The sequence below is a fragment of the Camelina sativa genome, chromosome 11 (assembly GCF_000633955.1).
Source record: "Camelina sativa cultivar DH55 chromosome 11, Cs, whole genome shotgun sequence".
In the NCBI taxonomy this organism is placed as follows: Eukaryota; Viridiplantae; Streptophyta; class Magnoliopsida; order Brassicales; family Brassicaceae; genus Camelina; species Camelina sativa.
The window spans coordinates 10,554,058-10,580,376 of NC_025695.1; the positions used below are offsets into that span (position 1 = coordinate 10,554,058).

The following is a 26,319-nucleotide window of genomic DNA, read 5'->3' on the forward strand; positions in this document are numbered from 1 at the left end:
TATAGTTTGCCTGATAATTAGAGAGATGGATGCGTAAGCAGTCCTAGTTAACCTGAAAACGTTATTCTCATTTTTGCGAATTTTATGCAAAACCAAAAAATCATAATATATGTACGTATTGCAAGAAACGTGGTTCTTATCTATAATTATTCTTTATGCAAAACCAAAACCTATTGCTATTTGGTTTATATATCACATGGAATCTATTATTTGGATTCGTGAGGTGCCTCTATAAGGTGTGAAGAAAAAGAATACAGTGGGTGACCGGCGGTTTAAATAGACTTAGGCCAATCAATTCTTAGGTATGACTGTCTGGTTTTGTTTTGTATTTTTGACTTTGTGTATTATTTTATTTTTTTTGTGCAAATTTTTTGTTTTGTATTAACAGGGATTTTTTTGTTTTGTATTTAAGGTATTGAATGATAGTAGATTCTACAATAGTTTTTATATTTTTATTTTTCAAAAAATTTATTTTCTTTCTCCATTCAAATTTTTCAACTAAATAGATTCCCTAAAAAATAAGAAAATTAGTTTTTAGGTTTTCTTTACAATTTTTAATAGAAACCAAAATCCACTTATTTTGAGATTTTAGAAAACCAAATATAATAATCTAAAAACCTTATGGGATTTTTTTTTTTCTTTTTCACGACACCTCTCGTGGGAGTTTTTTTTTTGTTTTGTATAAATATAGAACTTCTAGGATAAGTGAAAACAAATAATCATCTCGATATTTTTTGTTAAACAGAATTATCTCTCTCTCTCTCTCAATTTTCCATGGAGATAGAGGAGAAGCGTTTCACACGAGGTACACCCACATCCTGGTCCGATCTACCTCCAGATCTCGTGATTTTAGTATTCGAACGTCTTAGCTTTGCTAATTTCCAACGATCGAAATTGGTCTGTTCGTCTTGGTACTCTGCTTCGAGACACTCCATTGCCCAAAAACCAGATCCATTGGTCGATTCTCTTCCCTGAAGATAACACCAACGAAAACAACAATGCCAACCACTATTCATGCACGTTGTACAACCCCGATGAAGAAGACAAGCTTTACAAAACGCAAGATCTTGGTGTTGAGTTTGCAAAAAGCGTTTGTAAGGCAACCTATGGAAGCTGGCTCCTAATGAAGGGTCCTCTGAATGAGCTCTACATTGTGAACCTCTTTACCAACGAGAGTTAAACACTACAAGTCGCCAAAAAAAGATATACGGAGGTAGGATTAAGAATGTACGATCCCCTGTGTTTTGGATTGACGAAAAAACCAAAGATTACCTAGTTATATGGGGATTTGGAATGTGGTGTGTGGTTTATTCCAAGAAAGGAGATACCTCGTGGAATAAGATCCCGGAAACTTCATTTTGTTTCAACATGGTTTACAGGGATCACAAGCTTTACTTCCTAAACTTCAATGATGTATTCAAAATCTTTGATTTTTCTGGAGAGGTTCCACAACAAACCTTTCAGTGGATGGTTTATGTGGACAAATGGCCTTGAGAGCTAAAGAGACAAAAGGATAACAAATGGCACAGTAATGTCACAACACTTGTAGTCACATTGACAGGAAAAGTCCTCAAGGTTGAACGAATGTGGGTCGAGAGTTCTAGGACCTGGTCCCTCAGGGTTTTCGAGGTTTATTCATCAGACCTCCAGAAGAAAAAGCAAAGGCAGATCCATTCTCTGGGAGATGAGTCGATTCTTTTGGATCAAGGCATCACTGTGCTCGCCAATGAAACTGATGGATTCGTTAGGAATACAATCTATTTCAGTGATCCATTATTCTATGTCAGAAATCATATGTTTACCTTCAATCTTGAGACACAGAAGACATAGCCTCTGCACACATTTGATATTTCTTCCTTTCAATTCTCTAGCGCTCAATGGTTCGTACCTAGTTTCACGCTTACATGATGTTGTTCTCAACTATGTTTTTTTATGCAATATGATTTTTTTTTTTTTGGTGTCAATCAATTTTGTTATTTTACTCTAACTAGTTGATAATGATCACATGCTAGTGTTTTAGAAACAAAGATATATACAAAGGATAAAATTACTAATCAAACTAGCAATATGTGTAGAAGAATGATTTGCTTAAGTGAGAATTTTGCTGTGGAATTATTGGGTAAAGATAAGTAGTTCTTTTGAAAGTTAAATTTGACTTTTGCTGTAAAGGGTTGGAGATAAATGGATCTGATGAGCTACAGTTAGACATGCCATTGGCCCATTGCCATCTTATGAGAATTCGCTTTTGCAATTCTTCATTGGATATTTAAAGAGTTAGCAAGACAATCACATTCATATACTACAAAGTTACCGATGCGATGCGTGGGTTATAAAATCAAATATTTTGTATGTAAAATAAAATTTCATTAGAATATATATAATATGTACATGAAGTTATTTATATATGCATTGAACAGAATTTAAATACATACATTTATAAGTTTATAATTATGGAGTGTGTTAAAAGAAGGACAATTCTTACATATTGCATATTGGTTTTAAATTTAGCAAATTATTTCTAAAATTATAAAAATACTAAAATAGCATCATGCTTTTAATCTTATATTCTAAATACTAAACCATATCTCTTCAAAATTAAATCCTAAATGTAAAATATAAAATTCAAACCAAAAAAATATAGATAACCATTGGAAATGGTGTAAGCTTCTTTCACCATAATGGAGTAAGGGTTACAGGAAAATAGACATGAGGTATGATTGGTAACTCAAACAATACCAATGCGATATAAAAGTAGTTTTGCTTTTGTACAAAACATAAACTTAGAAATATATTGTAGCTGAAGATCAGAGGACTTAAGAGGAGAAATCTAAGGGACTTACAACTATGTTATTATGAGTGAATGTTCAAAGGCAAAGAGATTGTGCTTTAGGAGTCAAGCATTAGGCTTAAGACTTCCAACTATAGTTTGAAAGTTAAAAAAACTACATTACAAAACAATGCAAAAACCTTAAATCATGACTATCATAAAACATAATCCTTTGAAAGAGGCTAATAAATATTGACAAGACTCTAATACAAAAAAAAAAAAAACATTGACATGGCTTTTTAAACGATTTCTTCAAATAGTCATAGATAAATTAATCTGTTAATCATCATACTGCAAGACATCATGTTTTTTTAAAAAACTTCATAAGAAAAATAAAATAAAAAATACCATGGGAAATGATGGGAAAAGAAAGACATATGGTGAGTGATTGTTTTCTTCGTTATTAGTCATGTGAGCATTGAATCTTATATAATACACTAAACATTGTTTGGAGTTTGTAAGGAATTCCATTGACATATTATTCTGAGTAATCACATTCATGGCAATAAATACAGTTATAAAACATAGTAATTGTAATTAATTTGTTCATATGCATTATTGCAAAATGTGAACAAAAGAAAACGTCCACCGATACTGTCATAAAGGTAACTCATTGAGAGAAGTAAATGTAATCTAAATAAATTGAACAAATGAAATGTCCCAAATTAAAAAATGTGTGTAGACATTTTTAGTTAGATTAGCAATAATGTGTCTTTTTTTTTTAATTAAAATTGATAAAAATGACACATGTTAAAAAAATAGAGTGGTGCCAAATGACAATTTCTCACAACTCTACTTTATTATAGTTTAATATATAGTAAATATTGACATGTGAAACTGATAAAAATAGTTAAGTAATAAAGTTACGGTTGTGATAAAAAATAAGTGAAAATTTTAGAAATTGTAAAAACAAAATAGAATTAATATATTTTTGTAAAATAGATCACTTTTTTTTTTAACAAAAATAAACTATAGAGATTTTTACTATGAAATAACACTAAATTAAAAACAAAAAATGATTAAAGATTTGGTAGACAAAAAGTAAAGAAATTTAAAAGGAACATTAGTGAGGAATTTACAAATCGTATAAATTAAATCAGACGAAATATATTCTTGTAAAACGTTTTTTTTACTAAAATAAACTATATAGATTCTTGCTATGAAATAATATTAAAAGATCAAAAATAATTAAAGATTTGTTAGAGGAAGATAAAAGAAATAAAAACTTTTCTAAATAAATAAATTTAACAGATCAAACTTCAATTTAATGTAAAGTTTATGTGTCGCAAAAATAGAAAGCCAAATGTCGCATCGATAGGCAAAGTTGGAAAAAACCTTGTCATATTATATAAGATACTAGAATAAGTCCCACGCGTTGCGTGGTTTTAATAATATAGAAAATATACTATGGAGCTTAATATATTGAGTTAGTATTTCTAAAGTTCAGATACCTGATCAGGTTTGGGTAATATCTGAATTCAAAGTTAGACCCGAACTCACAGTGTCAATCGGGTTGGCCCAGCCCGGCTTGGCCCGAAATCCGTAAAGCCCGCATATGTTTGAGCTTAGCTTGGCCCGTCTCAAAATATTTCCGAGCCTATATTTCAAAGCCTGAGTCCGGCCCTTACAGGGTACAGAGCTTTTCAGGCTTTTCCGGGATTATCTTAGAGATAAAAAATTCAAATTTATAAACCTTTAAAAGCAGTATTTAAAGGTGCACTATAAACCAAAGCAATCAAAATTTTAATAATTCATATATATTTACTACAACCAACTTAATTTAAAAATAAAAAAGTTTAAAACTAAATAAAATTTTAGTACTTTAACCAAATAAAACAATATAGAATTCATATAAAATATCGTAAATAAATATTTTAAAAGTATTAAGTAAAGTTATTAAGTAAATATGAAAACTAGGATTAGAGTTTTAAATTTTATTTACAATAAATCATTAATCAAATATTGCAATCAAACAAAAAGTACAAATATATTTGTTAAAGGGTTTTTTGGGCTGGCCCGAATCCGGTCGGGCTAAGCCCGAGAAAGCTCAATTTTTTCTGGACATAAATATTTAAGCCCAAGCCCGTGTATTTCAGGGACGGGCCAGGCCAACCCGTGGGCTTTAACTCTAATTACATGCTTAACCCCAACTAATCCGAATTAAATGAACAAAATGCATTTTAAGGAATTCAAACCCAATAACTTAAGCATTTAAGAGTGCATCTTAAACCACTTTGCCATCTTAGTTTATTTGTCTTAACGTAAAACGTTAAATATTTATATATATATATATATATATATATATGTCTTCTAAAATATATAAAAAGATAAAAATTAGTTTTTTTTGTTTATGGTTAGATTGTGTTCGGGTATACCCAAATTATTTGAACCTGACCCGATAGTATAAAAGACCCGAATGGATTCTATATGTCTAAACCCAAAAACCCGAAAAAGTCAAACCTCATGGAGTTTGGGAACCCTCGGAAACCCAAAAGCCCATGACTAAGGAAGACCAATCAACAATTTAGAATAAAAAAGTTAAAATATATATATATATATATATTCTGAAGAAATCTCATGCATGTCAACCAAAAGAAAGAAGGAAAAATCGTATGCATCTTCCCTATATATTCAAACAAGACAGCCCAATGAAGATAATACAAAACAGAAAGAAAGAAAAAAACACAACAAAAAAAAGCAAAAATGAATAGAAGAAATGTTTTGATAGTTTTGATATTGACAATGATGATTGAGGTGGAAACACTTACTCTTCATAGAGTAGGTGGGGGAACACTTACTTGGAACCCGAACATCAACATCTCGGATTGGGCCGCCGGTGAGAAATTCTACATAGGCGATTGGCTGTGTGAGTAATTATTATCAACACATTCATTTTTTTTTTATTTTACTTTTTAATTTTGGTTTACAAAGTATAGTTTGTAACTAACTATAATTTTATCATTTAAAAATTGGCAGATTTTGGGTTTGATCCAACGACTCACAGCATCCTCCAAGTAAACAAAAGTAGCTACCAGCAATGTGTCAACACTGATTTCATATCGAACGTGACAAGGGTAGGAAAAGATGTATTCCACCTTCTAGAACCGAGAGCTTATTATTTTATATGTGGAAGAGGATATTGCAACAAAGGCATGAAACTAAGTATCAACGTACTTCCTCAACCGTCTCCACCAAGTCCAACGGATATCATGATCACTCCCGCCTCCACCTCTTCTATTCTCATACGCTCAAACGCTCTTGTGGTTGCTACCGCTTTTTTCACCTACTTTGTTTAGGCCATGTTTCTTTGTGTTTTTCACCTTCATCGCATAGAGATCTTTTAAAAAAACAAAGCATTAGCTTTGACTAGATATAAGTTGTTTGGTTTGGGTTGTCCTCTTTTCATTAAGAATAAATTTGTAATAGCTTCTTAATTTCTTCAACAAAAAAAAGAAAAAACTCGTTTTGCTTTGATTTTGGTTAGAAATCCATACTTACCTAAAAAAATCTATCATAATTTTAGTAAGTATTCCAAGAAAAAGCATGAAACTGTGAAAAATAATAAAAAGGCGTGACAAACAAACGGCAAAAGGCCCGGAGACCGTCAAATATTGAGGAGAAGCGGTGGGAAAGTCGTCTATCACAGTCTCTATCATCATCTCCACCGTCTCTATCATCATCAAATCGGAAGCATATAGGTTCACCAAATCGGAGATTCAAGTGGCCAAACTCCGATTGTTTGATTCGTTTAGTTGTAGAGAATCTCTCTGTATCTCTTGGTGAGATTTTCTCTGATTTCAATTGTAGAGATTCATGTATTAGGGTTAATTGATGTGAAAAAATTAGGGTAGAACGAATTGAAATCTGATGCTATGATGTTAGGAGAATCAGGTTCCGATTGGTTTGTATTTTGATAGAGAAGGCTCGTTCGTAGGTGTCAGGAGGATTCCTCTTAGGTTAACTCTGCTCTTTTTCTCTCACCTTTCTCGAATTTCTGGCGTAGTTATCGGATATGGGTTTGAATCCTGGAGCTGATTTCATTTGAGGTGCACTTTGTGATCTTTCCCTTTCAGTGCTAGGTTTGACCATTACCTGATGTGTGAGACATCTTGAAGTAAAAAAATGTGGTTTTGGCACTAATGATGACGACTTCTTATCATTTAAATTCTGAATATTTGATTAGCTAATTTTCTGATGGTCCCAGTTGTTACATGAATCTAGTTGTGTGGTTTGCAGGTTAAAATAGTTATTTAGTTATATTTATATGTTTTGTTTTGTGTCTCAGATGTTCAGTGAGAAGGTTTCTATAGTGGATACACTGAAGAAAAAGCAAACTCTATACTTCCTTATGTAGTGTTGGCGAGTACAAATATTAGCTCTTCTCTATCCTCCTTCTTTCACATGGTTTACGTCGAGGTTCTTGCTATATATCATTCATGGAATTCTTAGAACAAGGCCAAATTGGTCTTAGACTTTGAGAGTAGTAGACTTCAGGTTTTTCTAAAAGCTTTAGGATTCTTGATGTTTGCGGTTGGTATCAACTCAAATGAGAAAGACTTTCTTGAAGCCTTCAGAAGACCAAAAGCTATTCTCCGACAATATCTCATTAAGCCTCTCCTAGGTTTCTTCTTTGGCCTAGCTGCTGTTTCTCTTTTCCATCTCCCTACTCCAATAGGTTAAAAAGCTCATTCTCTCTCTTGCATCATTCAAGACTGTTTGCAGGTCGTCTACTGACTAGTTTTTCTCAATCTCAGGTGCTGGAATCATGTTGGTTTCATGTGTTAGTGGAGCTCAGTTATCAAACTACGCAACTTTCCTAACTGATCCAGCATTGGCACTTCTTAGCATCGTCATGGCATCTCTATCCACCGCTACTGCAGTTCTTATCACACCAATGCTTTCTTTATTGCTCATCGGGAAGAAACTACCTGATGATGCAAAAGGAATGATATCCAGCATTCTCCAGGTCTCCAGGTCGGTATGGAACCAATTGCTGCAGGATTGTTATTAACCTTCAAGTTGATTAACTTTTTGTTTTTGTAACCTTCAAGTTGATTAACTTTTTGTTTTTGCCAACCAAGGTTCATATACATTATAATCTCGCTTCTGCTCGCTGTCTGTTCTCTTCTTTCAGGAAATTAAATGGCTCCAATCTATCACAAGCCTGCCAATTCTTGTCAAGGGTGTTATTTTAAAAGAATTTTTAAGCACCCAAAATTAGGATCTACCATTGGAAAGCATACAATTTTCAAAATTTAATATTAAAATATTTCTTAGCCCAATTAATCATCCTTTTTTAGCTTCCCCATTGGATATGCCCTAAGAGTATATAGTCCAAAATCCCAAGTGGTTAGAATAAGTAAAAACAAAAATACTAGTAGTTGACTTTCTAAAAATCAAACGACTAAATCATTTAATGAAACATAGGCACATAGCTACTTAGCTCGTGTTTATCAGAATTGAGATTGAAACACCTATGACAATTCAAAGAGTCTGACTTAACTATAAGATTAAAACACCTATTTGTGTCACTCATAATTTTTATTTCGCTTTCATCATAGTATATAGATTTTGGAAATGATAATTTTGGTCTTAAATTTCTGTAGATTTTGTAGTTGTTTTAGTTTTATATTTTCCAAAAAATTCTACTTGATCAAGATTATCAGAAAAATGACTTTCTTAAAAAATAGAAATCTAGATTTTAATAGTTTTATTAACTTTTATTTAACAAAAATCTAAATCTATGTTTCATTAGTTCTTCACTGATGTGACTTATTTTTTCTTTCAATTTTTCATTTTAAAAAGATTTTGTAACACAAAAACTAAAACCATGAACCAAATCCAAACTCCAAAAAACAAAAAACTATAATCCAACCACTTTTTTTTTCCTGAACTATAATCCAACCACTTTACAAATTCCAAACATTCATAGCCCTTTGTGTTTCCAACTTTCAAATATATCTATATATACTCCATCTGTTTCACAAAGAATGTTATTTTAGAGTTTATTTTTATTTCACAAAAAGTGTGATTTTCCATTTTCAATGCATATATATTTCTACATCAAGTTTTCTAGTTCTACCCTTAATCCAAAACTAATTAAACCATTAACAATTTATTAAATAGGGATATATATACACATATATAATTTAATATTTTTTAATTTGTGTGAAATGTATCAAACTCACACTTTTTTTAGAGAGAGTAGTATAGTAATTTTGTGCTATCCATATTCAAATCTGCGTAATGCATGTTGTGAATTTCGTAGTTATCTTGTTGTTGTTCACCACATTGGACAAAGTTTGCCAGTTTGGCTTACAAATCAATATCCGGTAACAAGTATGTATGGTATATAAGTAAAATCTGTAAACTACATATAGCACAGTTTTTATAAACAATAAAGTGCTCTTATTCTGTTGTAACAACACAAACTAAAATATTAAATTCCACGCTCGAAAGTGTACTTTGGTCTACCTCATTGCACACATACCAATATGTTCCATATCTTTTTCGTTCTCATTATGATTTTCCCAATAAACTGAGCGATGCACGATCCGATCAAATTTGACGACGGAAAAAGGCTAGTTCTCACCGTTGCAATCCCGGGTAACGAACCTCCGTTTTGTTCATGAGCTTTCTTTCTCATGTAGAAGCTTCTACTTCCTAATTCGCCTATTATTTCTCTTTTTTCCAAACCTGAAAAGTACATCAAATTAATAGCTCAAGCTTTTTTCTTCCTTAATAAAAACATTTAAAATCATCGGTTTAAATCACCCTTTTCTTTATTAGTATATAAGGCTATAAGCTAACTCATATATTATGTGATTTTTTTTTCACATGATCACTAGAGTTTAAAGCAAATCTATATATTATAGGATAGATATTTTAATCCAACCTAACCAATCTAATACACATAAGTGATCACGCTGAACACACAAAACTGCTTAACTTTTAGATAGATTTATGTTATAAATATAAGTTATAATATCTATACACTGGATGCTGAAATGTGACTGATGCAATTCAAAAGCGGAATCTCGATCGAGTTTAGGTGTTCGTCCTTCTTCGTAATACTTATCCACGACGATCTTGATTGTTTCTTCGACGTTGGAACTAAGTTTAACCATTGCTCTTACAGGTCCAGCCGCCCAGGACTCCCTACACTGATTACTACTTTTGCCTTTTGGTGCTTCTCTTTTATTACTCTGATTTTTTTGTTTCTAATTGTAAGACATAAATCGAAGGTTACATATGTAAATATCAAAAAGTATTTGTCAAAAATATTCCCAAAACTTCAGGACTAAATGTAAAATTATTTTACAGAGTTAAAAATCATGAATGACTATGTAAATAGTAATTTGCCAAAAAGAAAAATAAAATTATGTAAATAGTAGATAAAAAAACGATTCTGACCTCTAGATTGATCGGAGATGAAGACGACGGCGAAGATAAGCTCGTTAACGTCGGAGAAGAAGAGAAAACCCCAGAACGAATCCTAGGCAAGTAAACGATGGGGTCTGCAGATTCTTCCGTTTGTAATCCTCTCATCGTCGCAAACTACTGTCTCCTTCCGTCACGGCGACGATTGATGAGACTCGGCTCTGAAAAGCTTCGTTCGAAAACATGATTCGTCGATTTCGAGCGGGTATTATTCTTATCGGAAACGCATCGTGACGCCGTACGTATCGTTCTTGAGCGCCGGCCACCGTTTGCAACCGGAGTCGGAGCTTTCCTCTGGTGAATCGAATCAGACATTTTCACCAGAGGATGTGAACTTGGAGGAACTCCATATTAAGGATCTACATAAAAGGAAAACAGATTTGATCACAGATCATCATCTCCATCGTATCATCTAACAGCTTCAATCACAAATCATATCATCTAATCTCCGCTGTCAACGTTTTCTATTTATTGTGTATATTTTGTTTTCCTTACATAGTCTTATAGTCTCTGTATAAGAACGATGTAATTCCTGTCAATAAGAAATATTCAGCTTTACACTTCTTTATGGTATCAGAGCTTAGAGATACCTAGACCTCAAAGTTTTTTTTTTTTTTTTTTTTTTTTTTTTTTTTTTTTTTTTTTNTTTCTTTACTCCAGAGTTGTGCAATTGGATGTACACGGAAACAGTTTCTTTAAACTTCCTATGCTGAATCACATTTACTAGTCTCTTGGACTTTCCATTCCACACGATTTTTGGATGTTTCCATAGAGTTGAATTTACTAGGAAATAAACTTTGAGATAAAATTTAGAAGTTTGCTGCTGATCTATTTATAGATATTGATTAGAACGTGAAACCTAATTCATACCCTATTAAAACCAGAATTGCATGAACACGGCAAATGTACACACCACCAAATTTTCAACCATTCTTCTTGTTGTGATACATGCGTTTATTGTTTTTTTTTTTTTTTTTTTTTTTTTTTTTTTTTTTTTTTTTTTNGATCCCTAATCGTTGGAGTTGTGGTGATACCAAGAGGACTTCTCTTTATTTGCTCAATTTTTACCCTCTATCTCTCTAAGTTGTGGTGTCTACTGAACCCGTCAAACGGTTCTCTACTTTCCATTAAAATCAAAATCGCTACCAAAACTCCGATCTTATTAGAGATTGTCTCCGACTGATGGTGGAACGACGAAAGCTATAGCGATGTCCACTCTTTTAAAAAAATCCTCTTTGGGTTTTGCATTTTGCATATAAGAAGACACATCCAAACTCCAAAGAGTCTGACTTAACTAGAAGGTTTTCAACTCATTGTCTCTATTTGTGTCTCTTAAAAAATCGAAAGTCTAGATTTTAATAGTTTTTATTAATTTAAAAAAAAAACTAAAATCTATGTTTCATTAGTTCTTCATCAATGTAACTTGTTTTTTATTTCAATTTTTATTTTTTAAAAGATTTTGTAACACAAAAAACTAAAAACCATAAACCAAATCCAAACTCCAAAAAACCAAAAACTATAATCCAACCACTTTAAAATTTGCAAACATTCATATCCCTTCGTTTTCCAACTTTCAAATATATCTATATATACTCCATCTCTTTAACAAAGAGTGTTATTTTAGAGTTTATTGTTATTTCACAAAAAATGTGATATATTTTCCATTTTCAATGCATATTTTTACATCAAATTTTCTAGTTCTACCCTTAATCCAAACTAATTAAACCATTAACAATTTTGTTAAATAGGGATATATTTATATTGGGTGCACACAAAAAAGGGATATATATATATATATATATAATTTAATAATTTTTAATTTGTGTGAAATGTATCTAACTCACACTTTTTTAGAGAGAGTAGTATAGTAATTTTGTGCTATCCATATTCAAATCTGCGTAATGCATGTTGTGGAAATTTCGTAGTTATCTTGTTGTTGATCACCACATTGGACAAAGTTTGCCAGTTTGGCTTACAAATCAATATCCGGTAACAAGTATGTATGGTATATAAGTAAAATCTGTAAACTACATATAGCACAGTTTTTATAAACAATAAAGTGCTCTTATTCTGTTGTAACAACACAAACTAAAATATTAAATTCCACGCTCGAAAGTGTACTTTGGTCTAGTACACTATATAGCACCGTTTTTATGAACAATAAAGTGCTCTTATATTGGAGTAGCAACACAAACTAAATTATATATGTGCCACGCTCAAAAATGTACCTTGGTATATCTCACTGCACACATACCAATATGTTCCATATCTTTCTCGTTTTCATGATTTTCCCAATGAACTGAGCGATGCACGATCCGATCAAATTCGACGACGGAATAAGGCTAGCTCTCACCGTTGCAATCCCGGGTAGCGAACCTCCGTTTTGTTCATGAGCTTCCTTTATCATGTAGAAGCTTCTACTTCCTAATTCTCCTATTATTTCTCTTTTTTCCAAACTTGAAAATTACATCACATTAATAGCTCAATTTTTTCCCTCAATAAAAACATTTAAAATCATCGGTTTAAATCATCCTTTTCTTTATTAGTATAAGCTAACTCATATATTATGTGATTTTTTTTTCACATGATCACTAGAGTTTAAAGCAAAACTATATAGTATAGGATAGATATTTTAATCCAACCTAACCAATCTAATACACATAAGTGAATAAGTGATCAGACTGAAACACAAAACTGCTTTAACTTTTAGATAGAGTTATGTTATATATATAAGTTTTAATATCTTACACTGGAACTGGATGCTGAAATGTGACTGATGCAATTCAAAAGCGGAATCTCGACTGAGTTTAGGTGTTCGTCCTTCTTCGCAGTACTTATCAACAACGATTTTGATCGTTCCTTCGACGTTAGAACTCAACTTAACCATTGCTCTTATAGGTCCCGGACCTGGACTTCCTTCTACTGCTACATTAATTACTACTTTTGGTGCTTCTCTTTTATTACCCTGTAGTTTTGTTTTGTTTCCAATTTAAGAAAAAGTCGAGGGTTTGATATGTTATATTAAAAATTAATAATCCAATATAAAATATTCTCAAAACTTGTGGACTAAATGTAAACTTATTTTACAGAGTTGAAAATCATCATTATGGAAAATAGTAAAAAAAAAAAAAAAAAAAACGAGTCTGACTTCTTGATTGATCGGAGATGAAGAAGACGGCGAAAATAAGCTCGTTAACGTCGGAGAAGAAGAGAAAACCTCAGAGCGAATCCTAGGCAAGTACACGATCGGGTCTGCAGATTCTTCCGTCTGTAATCCTCTCATCGGCGACGGTCGCCGCAAACTACTGTCTCCTCCGTCACGGCGACGATTGATGAGACTCGGCTCTAAAAAGCTTCGTTCGAAAACATGATTTGTCGATTTTGAACAAGTTGTCATAGACAGCAAGCATTACCATGTATAGTGTGATGCGTATCCCAAATTGTATGATCTTAAGGGATTCATACATATAGCCTGGTACTGTTTAATTCTTTATTTTTAATTAATGCACCAAATTATGGATCAATGATAACTAATGATGGATTCTGTCCTTAAAGAATTTTCAATATATATGTGTATCTGCAACTCCAAGCGTCAACAACATTTATTTGATAGAAGAAAGTAGCATCAGTAGAGAAAATCAAATGTAGATGGGTCGTAACAGTTTGGTTATCATTCTCATTATCGTCTCTCTTTTCGGCCTCCACAATTGTAAGAAGTGATTCAATCCTTTTTTTACTTCAGATCCCATGAGATTCAATTCATTGTTGCCACATGATAACACTTTTGACCTAATGCTTGTAGGTCAAGACGAAGATCCCGATCATCCAAAGGGAATAGAAAGATGCTTTCAACACTTTATGGGAGAGCCATGGCAACTCGAGTTTTTGTGCTGTATCGAAGATATTACCGTTTGCTTCCCTTTCACCGAACCAGAAAATTGCCTCAAGCAATGTCCGCCGCTACGAAAAGGTGAAGCACCGTCTCCTTCACCTGGTGCAACACTGCCCCCTCTATGAATGCTCAATGATTAAGCTCCCTAGCCTTTTTATATCATGTACTCTCCTGACCCACATGAGAGGTCTACTACAATGTCATCAATAAGTTATTAATGCCAAACTCAGTTTTGCTTTCTTCTCTGTTCTGCTCCATGTTCTGTTTTCTTATTGATTCCCAGTTTGGGTTTCTTCTGATATGATTTGTTTCCGAGAGTTTCGGTTAATATTGATGATATTATACAACATGTACGATGAGAACGATGAGGTCATGGGCAACGAAAACATAAGAGAAGATGTTTCTTTTTGTGTTTCTGAATGAGGATCAGACCGAGGTGAAGCTAAAGCGGGTTGTAGAAGTAAGTTAAGAAAAGGTTGATCACAGTCATGAGAATGGAGGTGAGTGAGAGTACATTTTGGTCATGTTAGAGATGATGCAATGTGTAAGGAAAACAATACACATCAAGATTAAAAACTGCTTTATATGCAACAGAGAAAAATGATGGAAACACAATGCATGCGATAGATGTAAGGCATCGTTGCTTAAATGTTGCGTAGATTGACTCACCTGACCTGATTCTATTGAGTGTTTTCAGTTGGATCAGAAGTTCACATGGCTTACAGTTGATTAGAAATATCTCCTTGAGGCTTCTTTTTGGCAAATCATATCTTCAATCCAAACTCTTGGTATTCTGACTCTTCTCTGGTGTTTGCATGAGTATGAGACCATGGAGCCAGTTTCCACAAGATCACACGCACATGAGTACTTTGGTTGACAAGAATGTGTTATAGCAAACATTGATGGTTAGTTAAGTACACAAAAATGCACTGCTTTGTCTCTATATCATCTCCTACTTTGGGTTGTAACTGATTGTACACATGCTTGCTGTCTATGACAACTTGTTTTACCCCAGAAGAGTAGTGTGAGTGGCTGAGATTGGTCCGAGGTTTGTTTTCAGTTTCACTGTTGAAAGAAAGAACTTTTGGGATTCTTAAAATGACATTAAATGAATGGTGCGGTCGACGTCCCTTATGCCATACGCACTCACGTTCACCCGATTTTGTGTAATCCAAGAAACAGTATTCTTCTGAGGCATTGTATCGAAATAGGTTTTTGCTAGTTTCATTTCCTTGCAATTTACATACCCACCAATCAAAATATTCCAAGAAGCTGAGCTTTTCAAAGGCATCGCCAGAAACAAAGAGCATGCATTCCCCATTCCCCATAAAATAATACGAGTATTTATAACATTCAATAGTATTGTTTGTACCAACTTTTTAGTCTGTTTGATAAAAAATTCCGCCAGAAAAAAATAAAGAATTTGAATGAATCAAATTGTCTTCCTCTTATTGATTATTATATTTGGTGGATATTAATATAAATTTGAAATACTATTAGCTTTTATTGTATTATCATTTTTTTTTTACTAGAACCACCAATATTAAATATTTTGAATTAAGTTGATTCGATTATGTTAGTGTTAAAAAAATGTTCCCACATATTAAATCATAGTTAGATTATTATATTTGTAACCACTAAAAGTAATAGATAAATAATATTTAACCAAATTACATGCCATGAGAACATTAATATCAACCAAAGAAAGCAAATTATTCTAATTCTCATATCAAACCGTCAGTATCAAATTTACCTGTGAGAAACCAATGCTAAGCATATATATATATATATCTATTTAACATATTATGTTATATATTAGTTATATTAGTTTCATTAAGAAAATATATTATTTGCATGTACTTAAAGAGTATAGAATCACAACTAGAAATATGAACATTATATGTTAATTCAAAAATATATTTAGCTTAGCCTTTATTATATTTACTTTTGTTAACATGATTTTGATATGGTAAAACCCAATAAAGGGAATTTAGCATATACAGTCGTCAATGTGTGTTAATATTATTGCTGAAAACTAATTAAGAGACTACTTAAAAGTAGTTAATTTCACGTGTATATACAATATATATGTGTGTTTGGTACATTATATATAAATATATCTTCAATGTAAATTTATTTAAATAAAAGTAATTGTGTGTCATCTTTAGCTATTAAGTTATAGTGATACTTACCTTTAATTAATATATATATATATATATATAACAATTAGCTATTGAGTTATTTTTTGAAAAACTACAAAATAAAAAAATGTAACCTACGAATTAGTTATAATTAAACAAATAAAATTTTCAGTAATAATTTAATTAAAAAAATAATTATTATTAATTGTTTATCCATATTAAACTAGGTAGCCGGATCCACACTACTGATATCAAACGGTAGTGTTCCAAGGTCATTCCTAAGCATTTGCTATTTGCCCCATTAGCATCAACAAGAGAAAATAAATTATTTATTTATTTTCATTCCCATGCTAGCTGTCAATACCAACTTGTTAGAATAAATTTATTCAAATAAAAATAATAGTGTATCATCTTTAGCTATTGAGTTATATTGATTATCTTTAATATATATACATAAAATATCAAAAAGTTAAAGAATAATGCAAGAAGAAATGTATTACAAAAAAATTAAATCTAAATAAAGAAAAGAATATATAATTAATTTTAAATAATATCTTAAAAAATTGATTCATGAAAATACAAATAAGTTAACAAAAATGTAAAAGGAACAATGAGAATAATAATTAAAAAATGTTACTTAGGATAGAAAAAAACAATGATGTCATCATATTAATAAATTAAAAAGGTATATGGTTTTATATTGGAAATTAGCATGTTTTCATTGAAATAATAAAAAGATTAGTTACGGGAGTGTATAAGCATAATTTTAAACTATGCATCTTTAGTTTAAAAAGAAAGAATATACTGCATGCGCATTAATACTTATATCATAAATATTAGAATAATTTGATGTATAATTTATCACTTGATGAAGTGGGAAAAAAAAAGAATGGTTTGTAAAAAAAAAAAATCTACTAAGACACCTTTGTATATATGATGTATGTGTCCCACCAATTAGCCTAATAAAATAAGATAAAAATGCATACATACATGTTGCTTTAAATGGGAATTGGACAGCTAATTCATAGAAGATTAGGTACTAACCCGCAGAAAACCGCGGGCTGAATTTTTTTTTAATGAAAATTTGTAATAATTTATTTTGTTATTATGTTACTTATAATAGTTTGTGATTAAAAATTTGGTTTGCTAATATTATAATTTTTATTTAAAAATATTTATTGAAAACATGTCAATAAAACATTTGCATGTAATGAATAAAATTATTTAAATCTTTGTCAATTAAAAGCAATTCTTGTGATAGTTGTGAAGTACGTAAAAAGATATAACTAACATATAAAAAGAGCTAGTGAAAGTTCTGAAAAAACTTTTTTGAATAAGCACTTTCAAGCATTGAATATATTTAAATCTTAACTTAATTTTATTTTCCTAAAGAACAGTGTGGCTAAAGAAAAATATAATTTTTTTAAATATATAAGATACTATATCTATATCTTTTATTTTTTATTTATTAATGTTTAACTATAAACCGTTAAACGGAACTGTTATATATTTTATTCGATTAGATTTCTGATAAAAATTTTAATCCATGCTGGAAATGTTTTTTGATAAAATTTGTGGTTATATATATTTTATTCGATTAGAATTTTAGAATCTTAGCTGTTAAATTTTTTTTAAAGTACGAATTAGTTCTGATTCTAATAGATTTTATTTTATTTTTCTACAATTTATTTTATTTTATGTGTCCCCAATTTTCGTTTTAATTAATTATATTTATTTAATCTTAATTAAATATTTCTAATGGCAATTGAGTGTAATTGGTTAGTTTCATATTTGTACTTCTCGATTAATATAAACCAGATTACATGACAAATGTTAGACACCAAAATGACTATGAGTTTTTATGTGTAGAATATTATTTTGATACTTATAATAAAAAATAATTTAGTAATGTATGATAATGTTTGGATGTCGTGGGATGGTCTGTTTACTTGTTTATGTAGGAGAAAATAAAGCAATTGGGCCATACCATTAGTGGAGTTAGGACCAAATATATAATAGGGTTAAAAAGACCATTACCATTGTTGTAGTAAGTAAAATCTTTTGGAAATTATAATTTATTTTCCTACTTTCAAATATATTTCATAAATTCAAATCATGATACAATATATAGCATAGTGATTTGTGCTGTGTTGTGTTTACCCATATTAATAGACATTTTTCGTAGTTATTTTGTTGAACCAATCATGATTTGTATCATGAGGACACGTAATCCCTTATATAATATTACAGAAGTATATTTTAAATATAATTTTAAAATGTGTAAATAATTATATCATAATGTCATTATAAATATAGGTTTTATAGAACAAATTAATAATAGTCATTAAAGGTAAAAATGTCAAAATACTAATTTATTCACTAATTATTTAAAAAACAAAAAAAATCATTAATTTGTTAAAAAATCAATCAAAATAAACATATAAGATTTTATATCTAACTTACCTTATAAATTTTGTCATTAATCATGATACTTCATCTCTTATTTTCATATGATTCTATTTTTGTAAAATAAATAAATCATCATATCATCCATATATGAAAAATTATGTTTCATTCTACATATGCTATGATTTGAATTTTGAAAAGCAAACATAAATTATAATAGATTAAATGTAGTGAGTTATATAATGGAATGAGTTATGGTTATAACAATTGGTTGAACGTAAAATATTAAAATTATAAGATGAAATAATTTAAAACTAAAATAATATTAAACATATATTTTAAAACATCAATATTTTGTATAGAATAAAATTTAATATTCGTGTTGTAGCATAGACACTGATCTAGTTATGGTAGAAATCTGTAAACTACATATAGCACAGTTTTTATAAACAATAAAGTGCTCTTATTTTGGAGCAACAACACAAACTAAAATATTTATGAGCCACGCTCAAAAGTGTACTTTGGTATATCTCATTGCACACATACCAATATGTTCCATATCTTTCTCGTTCTCCTTATTATTTTTCCAATGAACTGAGCGATGCACGATCCAATCAAATTCGACGATGGAATAAGGCTAGTTCTCACCGTTGCAATCCCGGGTAACGAACCTCCGTTTTGTTCATGAGCTTTCTTTCTCATGTAGAAGCTTCTACTTCCTAATTCTCCTATTATTTCTCTTTTTTCCAAACCTGAAAAGTACATCAAATTAATAGCTCAAGCTCTTTTTTTTTCCCTCAATAAAAACATTAAAAATCATCGGTTTAAATCATCCTTTTTTTATTAGTATAAGGCTATAAGCTAACTCATATATTATGTGATTTTTTTTTTCCACATGATCACTAGAGTTTAAAGCAAAACTATATAGTATATGATAGATATTTTAATCCAACCTAACTAATCTAATACACATAAGTGATCAGACTAAAACACAAAAACTGCTTTAACTTTTAGATAGAGTTATGTTATAAACTAGGTTTTTACCCGCGGTACACCGCGGGACTAAATTATAAATTACTGTATTTTAAAAAATAAATTTTAATTTATTTAGTTTTCAAATTCCTATTTAATTAACTTTTATCTAATTAATTTATAATTTTGTTTAGAATATTTTTTCTTCTTCTTATGCTTTATATAGTTTAGTTACTAACTACATTAAATTTGTTATTAGATAGAATAGAAAAATTTAAACTACTTAGTTTTGTTTTCCATGATTAAACAAAGGTAATGCATATATGGTATGTTAGTGTTTATTTTTATGTGTATACAATTTTTTTTTGGAATATTAAGAATGTGTTGTAGTATGTGTAATATTTTGTAGTTCATACACTAAATAATTTATAAGTTAATTTTCTAAACTATGACTACAAATCTATATGAAATTAACTAATAGTTTTAGTATTGGTTCTATAGTCCAAACCAGCCATGCTAGACGGATCACGCAACATGTTCAAATATTTTTAATCCGCAAAAACTCATCATATGAAACTCGTGAAAGTAAAATATAGTATGTGAGGCTAAAAGTCACTTTTTATCAAATCAATTTTTCAAATTTTGATCAAGCAAAAAACAATACTTGGGTTCAACCTCTTCATTCACCTTCTTAAAAAATAATGAAATAAAATCTGTATATATTTACAATTATGTTTGTTACCTTTTAAAACACTTAGTTTCTATTTAAAAAATCAAATAGAGGTAGAGTTAATTTATTTATTAAATTAATAATTAATATCAATGACATGCTTGTAAATAGGTATAAACTTCAGGATTTATCTCAAAAATGTATATATAGATATAAGTTTATAATATCTTACACCGGATGCTGAAATGTGACTGATGCAATTCAAAAACAGAATCTCGATTGAGTTTAGGTGTTCGTCCTTCTTCGCAGTACTTATCAACAACGATTTTGATCGTTTCTTCGACGTTAGAACTCAGCTTAACCATTGCTCTTACAGGTCCAGGGCTTCCTTCTACTGCTACATTAATTACTACTTTTGGTGCTTCTCTTTTATTACCCTGTAGTTTTTTTTTTGTTCCCAATTTAAGACAAAAGTCGAGTGTTTGATATATAGTATTAAAAAGTAATAGTCCAATATAAAAAATTTCAAAACTTTTGGTCTAAATGTAAAATTATTTTACAGAGTTGAAAATCATGATTATGAAAAATAGTAAAAAAACCAAAAAACGAGTCCGACCTCTTGATTGATCGGAGATGAAGAAGACGGCGAAGATAAGCTCGTTAACGTCGGAGAAGAAGAGAAAACCTCAGAGCGAATCCTAGGCAAGTAAACGATCGGGTCTGCAGATTCTTCCGTTTGTAAACCTCTCATCGGCGACGGTCGCCGCAAACTACTGTCTCCTCCGTCACGGCGATGATTGATGAGACTCGGCTCCGAGAAGCTTCGTTCGAAAACATGTTTCGTCGATTTCGAGCGGGTATTATGCTTATCGGAAACGCACCGTGACGCCGTGCGTCTCGTTCTTGAGCTCCGGCCACCGTTTGCAACCGGATTCGAAGCTTTTCTCCTGTGAATCGAATCAGACATTTTTGATGAGTTTTCGTAAGGATCAGAAGGAGAGAAAGGTTTTGTGTGTGGGGTTTGCTTGGCAAAGAAGCGAATTCAGAGTTTATTCTCTCTGCTTTTGCTTTACTCTTTTATCTTTGTTCTCTTTCATTTGTTAGTATTTGTTTTCAAACGTTAAGTGTGGCTTTTAAAATTCAAGCCGACCAAAAAAAAAAAAACCATTAAAGGTAAAATAGTAATATGAGACGTGGTTCTATGATATTTATTATTCCTGTCAACATTATAGTATGATATGATATCTTGTGCTGATTCTTACGTGTATTTGTATAATTTAATTCTTATAAATAAATTGGAAATTGCGTTGCAGTATATGTATTACTAAAAAATAGATATGGAAAGACGTATAAACTATTGATATAAAATGCGTTATGGAAGGCAAAAATACTAGAGGAATAAGGAAAGACAGTTTCTTGATGCATCGTTTTAGAAGATTATTGTTACTTGAGAGACTCACAATTCTATAAAAGTGTATAGGGAACAAATCTATTGGATTTGAAGAAAACTCGACACGTCAAACAAGGAAACGAGAAATCCAAAACAAATTTACAAAAATCTAAGGTGAAACAGTAGTGTGACGTACATAAACAACTACTAGTATCCAATTTCATTTGTTATACACGAAAGTGCCGATTAATGGAAATATTAGAAAATCATAAACGTCAAGAAATGATACATCAAAATGAGTAATATAAAAAAAAGAGTAGCGTGTGTGGATGAGATTGGTCCGAGGTTTGTTGTCACTCGTTGAAAGAAAGAACTTTTGGGATTCTTAAAAAGACATTAAATGAATGGTGTGGGTCGACGTCCCTTATGCCATACGCACTCACGTTCACAATCACGCGTAACAACACACTTGTTTCCCACCAAGTATTTACAACGATCGATCGTTTGTACGTTTGTAACCCAACCCTTTTTAAAATTGTTAAAACATTTGTCTTACCATTACCATTACATTAAAATATCATTTTGTTACGAAGCAAAATTTTAGATTTGAGACTTTCAAATGTAACGTCACGTTTCGTGATGTAATACCACCATTCGAAATACTTAATTACAATTGGCCAACAGCTTCAAATTATTTCAACGTTTCGCCACAATAAATTTAATGCTGTCTTTAAAATTCTTACACAAGCCACAAAAGTCATATATATATATATATATTACATCCGTGAATTTTCCATCAAAGACTACTCTGATTCTACGGGTTTTGAGGAAGTATAAAGTATAGTTTCTTTGTAAAAATAAATTGCATAGATGAAAACTTGAAAGAATTAGTGAAGAAAAAACAAAAAAGTTAAATAGAAACAACATGTTCATGTGACCTTGAGTCTAACTAAACCAGTTGAATTAATCGTCACGAGAATAAACATATAACTCTCTAACAAAATATCACAAAAGGTTCGAGACACGTTAGCAATATTGGTTTATTCCGGTTTAAACAAATCTAACTAAACCGATAATGCCACGTCACCAGTCTAATTATTCGCCAACTCAGTCTAATAACAGACAAAAAAAAAAAGAAAGCCAGCCACAACGACGACGAAACTCACACTCACTCCTCTCTCCCAATCTCACCGTCACCGTCGCCGTCGCCGGAAGAAACGAGTTCTGACATCGTCCACAATGATCCCTTACGTTACAGTCGAAGAAGTGTCCACGGCGTTAGGCCGAAACCTCACTCGGCTGGAGACTCTCTGGTTCGATTACTCCGCCACCAAATCAGACTACTACCTCTACTGCCACAACATCCTCTTCCTCTTCGCCATCTTCTCCTTCGTCTCTCTCCCTCTCGTCTTCATCGAATTGTCTCGATCTACCTCGGATTGGTTCGATCGGTACAAGATTCAACCCAAGGTGAAGAACTCCTTCTCCGATTTCTTCCGGTGTTACAAAGACGTCATGAAGATGTTCATCCTCGTCGTTGGTCCTTTACAACTCGTTTCTTATCCTTCGATTCAGGTTTTTTTTTTTTGGAATTGATGATTCTGCTTTGTTAGATTGTGATCATAGAGATGAATCTTTTGAATTGGTTGTGTTGTTGTGTGTTTAAAAAACAGATGATTGAGATTCGAAGTGGGTTGCCATTACCATCGTTAATGGAGATTGTAGCACAGTTAGTGGTTTACTTCTTGGTAGAGGATTACACTAACTACTGGATTCATAGATTCTTTCATTCCAAATGGGGTTATGAGAAGTTTCATCATGTTCATCATGAGTATACAGCTCCTATTGGTTATGCTGCTCCTTATGCACATTGGGCTGAGGTTTTGCTTCTTGGCATTCCCACGTTTCTTGGACCGGCCATTGCTCCTGGTCACATGATTACCTTTTGGTTGTGGATTGCTTTACGCCAAATTGAGGCTATCGAAACTCATAGCGGGTGAGGAAAGAAGACATGGTTGTAGATAGCTTTTTCCTTTCTTCCCAAGTTTGTAGCTTTTTAGTTATATTTCATCATATCCACTTTTTGAATTAGTTTAAAGTGAGTTGTTAATGTATATATGTGGGATGTTTCAATAGTGGCTTACCTTTTTTTTGGTGGGGCTAAGGTAGGCACTAGCCTTTTCAGATACATTTTTAGACCCTTTTAGTTCTTGAGGATTGTGAGCCTTTTTCAGATACATTTTAGACCATTTTAGTTATTGAGGATTGTTTTAATAGTGCTTAGATAACCTTTTAATGAACATTCCTATTTACTAAGGAAGAAAGCATTCTTTAAATGAGAAGTATTTCCTCTTGTTCAAAGAAGTATTTGGAGAATCTGATGTTTGCTTGGTGGATGAAGCTTGTTTCTCAGGGAGATTATTTGAGTTCTTTCTTTTTTCTTTCGTAGGTATGATTTCCCATGGACTCTGACAAAGTACATTCCGTTCTATGGTGGAGCTGAGTATCATGATTATCATCACTATGTTGGAGGACAAAGCCAGAGCAACTTTGCATCAGTTTTCACTTACTGCGACTATATCTATGGAACTGACAAAGTGAGTATTGAAAACTTCAGTTCCTTTCTGGTTAGTGTCTAGCAATAAAACATTGACAATGTTATTATATCTTTACTTTCATTAGGGTTACCGGTTCCAAAAGAAGCTTCTGCAGCAGGTAAATTCAAATACTCCCAAAACTGAGACTCAACAACATTTAGCTTATCTCTTAGCATAAAGATAAATGCACTATCAATTGCGAGTTCACGTAACGATTCATAGTTTTATTTTGTATTGATGATGTGTTTCCTCTTGATCTTTCAGTTGCGTAGACTCTCCTACTTAATGCTGTATCTTTTGAAATGCAGATCAAAGAATCGTCCAAGAAGAGCAACAAGCAGATTAATGGAGGAGGGAAATTGGATTAGTTTTTAGAAAGTGGTGCCTATTGAAGCAGCCACAGCTCAAAATGCTCTTTCCTTTTGACATTTTATGATCTGAAGGTTTTCTATAAAATTTGCTAACTCTTTTTGAGATATTAGAATTTGGTTTGGTAGAGGAAAGAAGATATGAGAAGGAATCATCAAAATCCGAAACTGTGTTGGTGAGTTTTTTAGTTTGTACCTTTGTCCTTTGTTTATTCATATCCAGAATTTGGAATAGGTAAAAATTGTTTAGTTGTTTTGAGGATTTTAATGAGTCTTGAAATGTATAAATTTCTTTGCTTTTTGAAAAAATAAATGAAAAGATTGTGAATACTAACTTTTCGTCAGACTGTTTGGTTTAGTTATTAGTAGTTTTTGATCACCTAGGGTCTGATACTGGTAATACTACTGACGCCGTCAATACTGTCAACAAAGCCCGTCTAGCTCAGTTGGTAGAGCGCAAGGCTCTTAACCTTGTGGTCGTGGGTTCGAGCCCCACGGTGGGCGCATTTCTTTTTATGTTCTTTTGGGGCTATCTCAGACCAATGTTGTAGTATGTTTTTACTTCACTGTTGCAACTTGCAAACTCACCCACATGGCATTTATTACACTCCATGATTTATAAAAGGGAACGATATCGATAGTTGCATTGAATTCACTTTTGAAGAACCAAAACTAATTGAAATGACCGAAACTAACGAAACACACACATTTACTAAATGCTTTCTCACCAAACTTCAAAACAGTTCTAGTAGACAGTATCATTTATGTCGTAGGTACAATTCGTTCGTTTTTACTAAATACCAAGTTACCAACCAATAATCATCGAAACAGTCTCTTCCTCTTCAATTTCAGCTAACACACATGCTCTTGTATATTTATAAAGTAAGTCGTCCTAGATTTACCATGCACACGTAGTAAATATAATAATGCTAGAAAAACTCACTATCCATAAATCGTTATTGATATCTTCAAAATTTAGTGAAAAGTACAAATTTTGCAAGAAAACTTCCGAAATGACATTAAAAACTGGGTATGAGCTAGAATCTAAAACATGTATTCAACGCGTCATAATATCTTGACAATAATTCAAGGAATGGGGCAGTGGCTGTCAGGTTATATTATGAAATACTTCAATGAGTTTATATACACTCTAAAAACTAATTCAAGAAAAAGTTTTAATGAACTAAGTTTGTCCACTCATATTTTGTGTATCAACGATTTTTTCTATTCTAGACGTTTGGATCACTATTCGGTAACAGAAGAATATAATTTGATCCCGTAGATTTTCAAAAAACAACAAAACTTAAGCAATTCACAATCATTTGCTGAAAATAAATTCCTGCCCAATAATAATTCTATAAATGAAATTTGCAATAAATATTTACGAAAATATAAATTTTAGATATCCTCCTATATGTTAAACTTTATAACTGACCTGATGCCAGTAATCTATGTTTTAATTTCTTATTGCACGTCAAAAAAAAAACAAACGAAAATCTGATCCCTTTTATTTAAATAAAAGATGATGTAAAAAAAAAAAGAGATGTGAATCTAGAAGTAACGGTAATTGACAAAAAAAGAATTAATATTAATAAAAGTAACAGTAAAGATATAAA

The 26,319-nt window shown here is 31.6% G+C and overlaps 3 protein-coding genes, 1 long non-coding RNA gene, 1 other non-coding gene and 3 pseudogenes across 5 annotated transcripts; 5 read left to right on the top strand and 3 right to left on the bottom strand.

Moving 5' to 3' along the window:
- LOC109127250 lies at positions 775 to 1,908 on the top strand (annotated as a pseudogene).
- Positions 5,570 to 7,959, top strand: LOC104722759 (annotated as a pseudogene).
- Positions 9,167 to 11,046, bottom strand: LOC104722761 (annotated as a pseudogene).
- On the bottom strand, positions 12,507 to 13,695 carry LOC104722762 (uncharacterized protein At4g22758-like). Its single transcript, XM_010440984.1, has 3 exons — positions 13,416 to 13,695; positions 13,022 to 13,232; positions 12,507 to 12,724 (listed from the first exon to the last, which is right to left on the bottom strand). The coding sequence occupies exons 1-3, from the start codon at positions 13,662 to 13,664 to the stop codon at positions 12,507 to 12,509; spliced, it is 678 nt and encodes a 225-aa protein (XP_010439286.1). The 5' UTR covers positions 13,665 to 13,695.
- Positions 13,618 to 14,396, top strand: LOC104722763. The gene is made up of 3 exons (XR_757246.2): positions 13,618 to 13,742; positions 13,823 to 13,976; positions 14,070 to 14,396. It is a non-coding gene; the product is annotated as an uncharacterized LOC104722763 (long non-coding RNA).
- Positions 19,041 to 21,495, bottom strand: LOC104722764 (uncharacterized protein At4g22758). Its single transcript, XM_010440986.2, has 3 exons — positions 20,965 to 21,495; positions 20,581 to 20,785; positions 19,041 to 19,458 (listed from the first exon to the last, which is right to left on the bottom strand). Exons 1-3 carry the CDS (start codon positions 21,313 to 21,315, stop codon positions 19,238 to 19,240), a joined length of 777 nt encoding a protein of 258 aa, XP_010439288.1. The 5' UTR covers positions 21,316 to 21,495; the 3' UTR covers positions 19,041 to 19,237.
- LOC104722765 (methylsterol monooxygenase 1-2-like) lies at positions 22,855 to 24,966 on the top strand. Its single transcript, XM_010440987.2, has 5 exons — positions 22,855 to 23,313; positions 23,412 to 23,734; positions 24,188 to 24,335; positions 24,421 to 24,453; positions 24,644 to 24,966. The coding sequence occupies exons 1-5, from the start codon at positions 22,978 to 22,980 to the stop codon at positions 24,701 to 24,703; spliced, it is 900 nt and encodes a 299-aa protein (XP_010439289.1). The 5' UTR covers positions 22,855 to 22,977; the 3' UTR covers positions 24,704 to 24,966.
- On the top strand, positions 25,135 to 25,207 carry TRNAK-CUU. The gene has a single exon. It is a non-coding gene; the product is annotated as a tRNA-Lys (tRNA).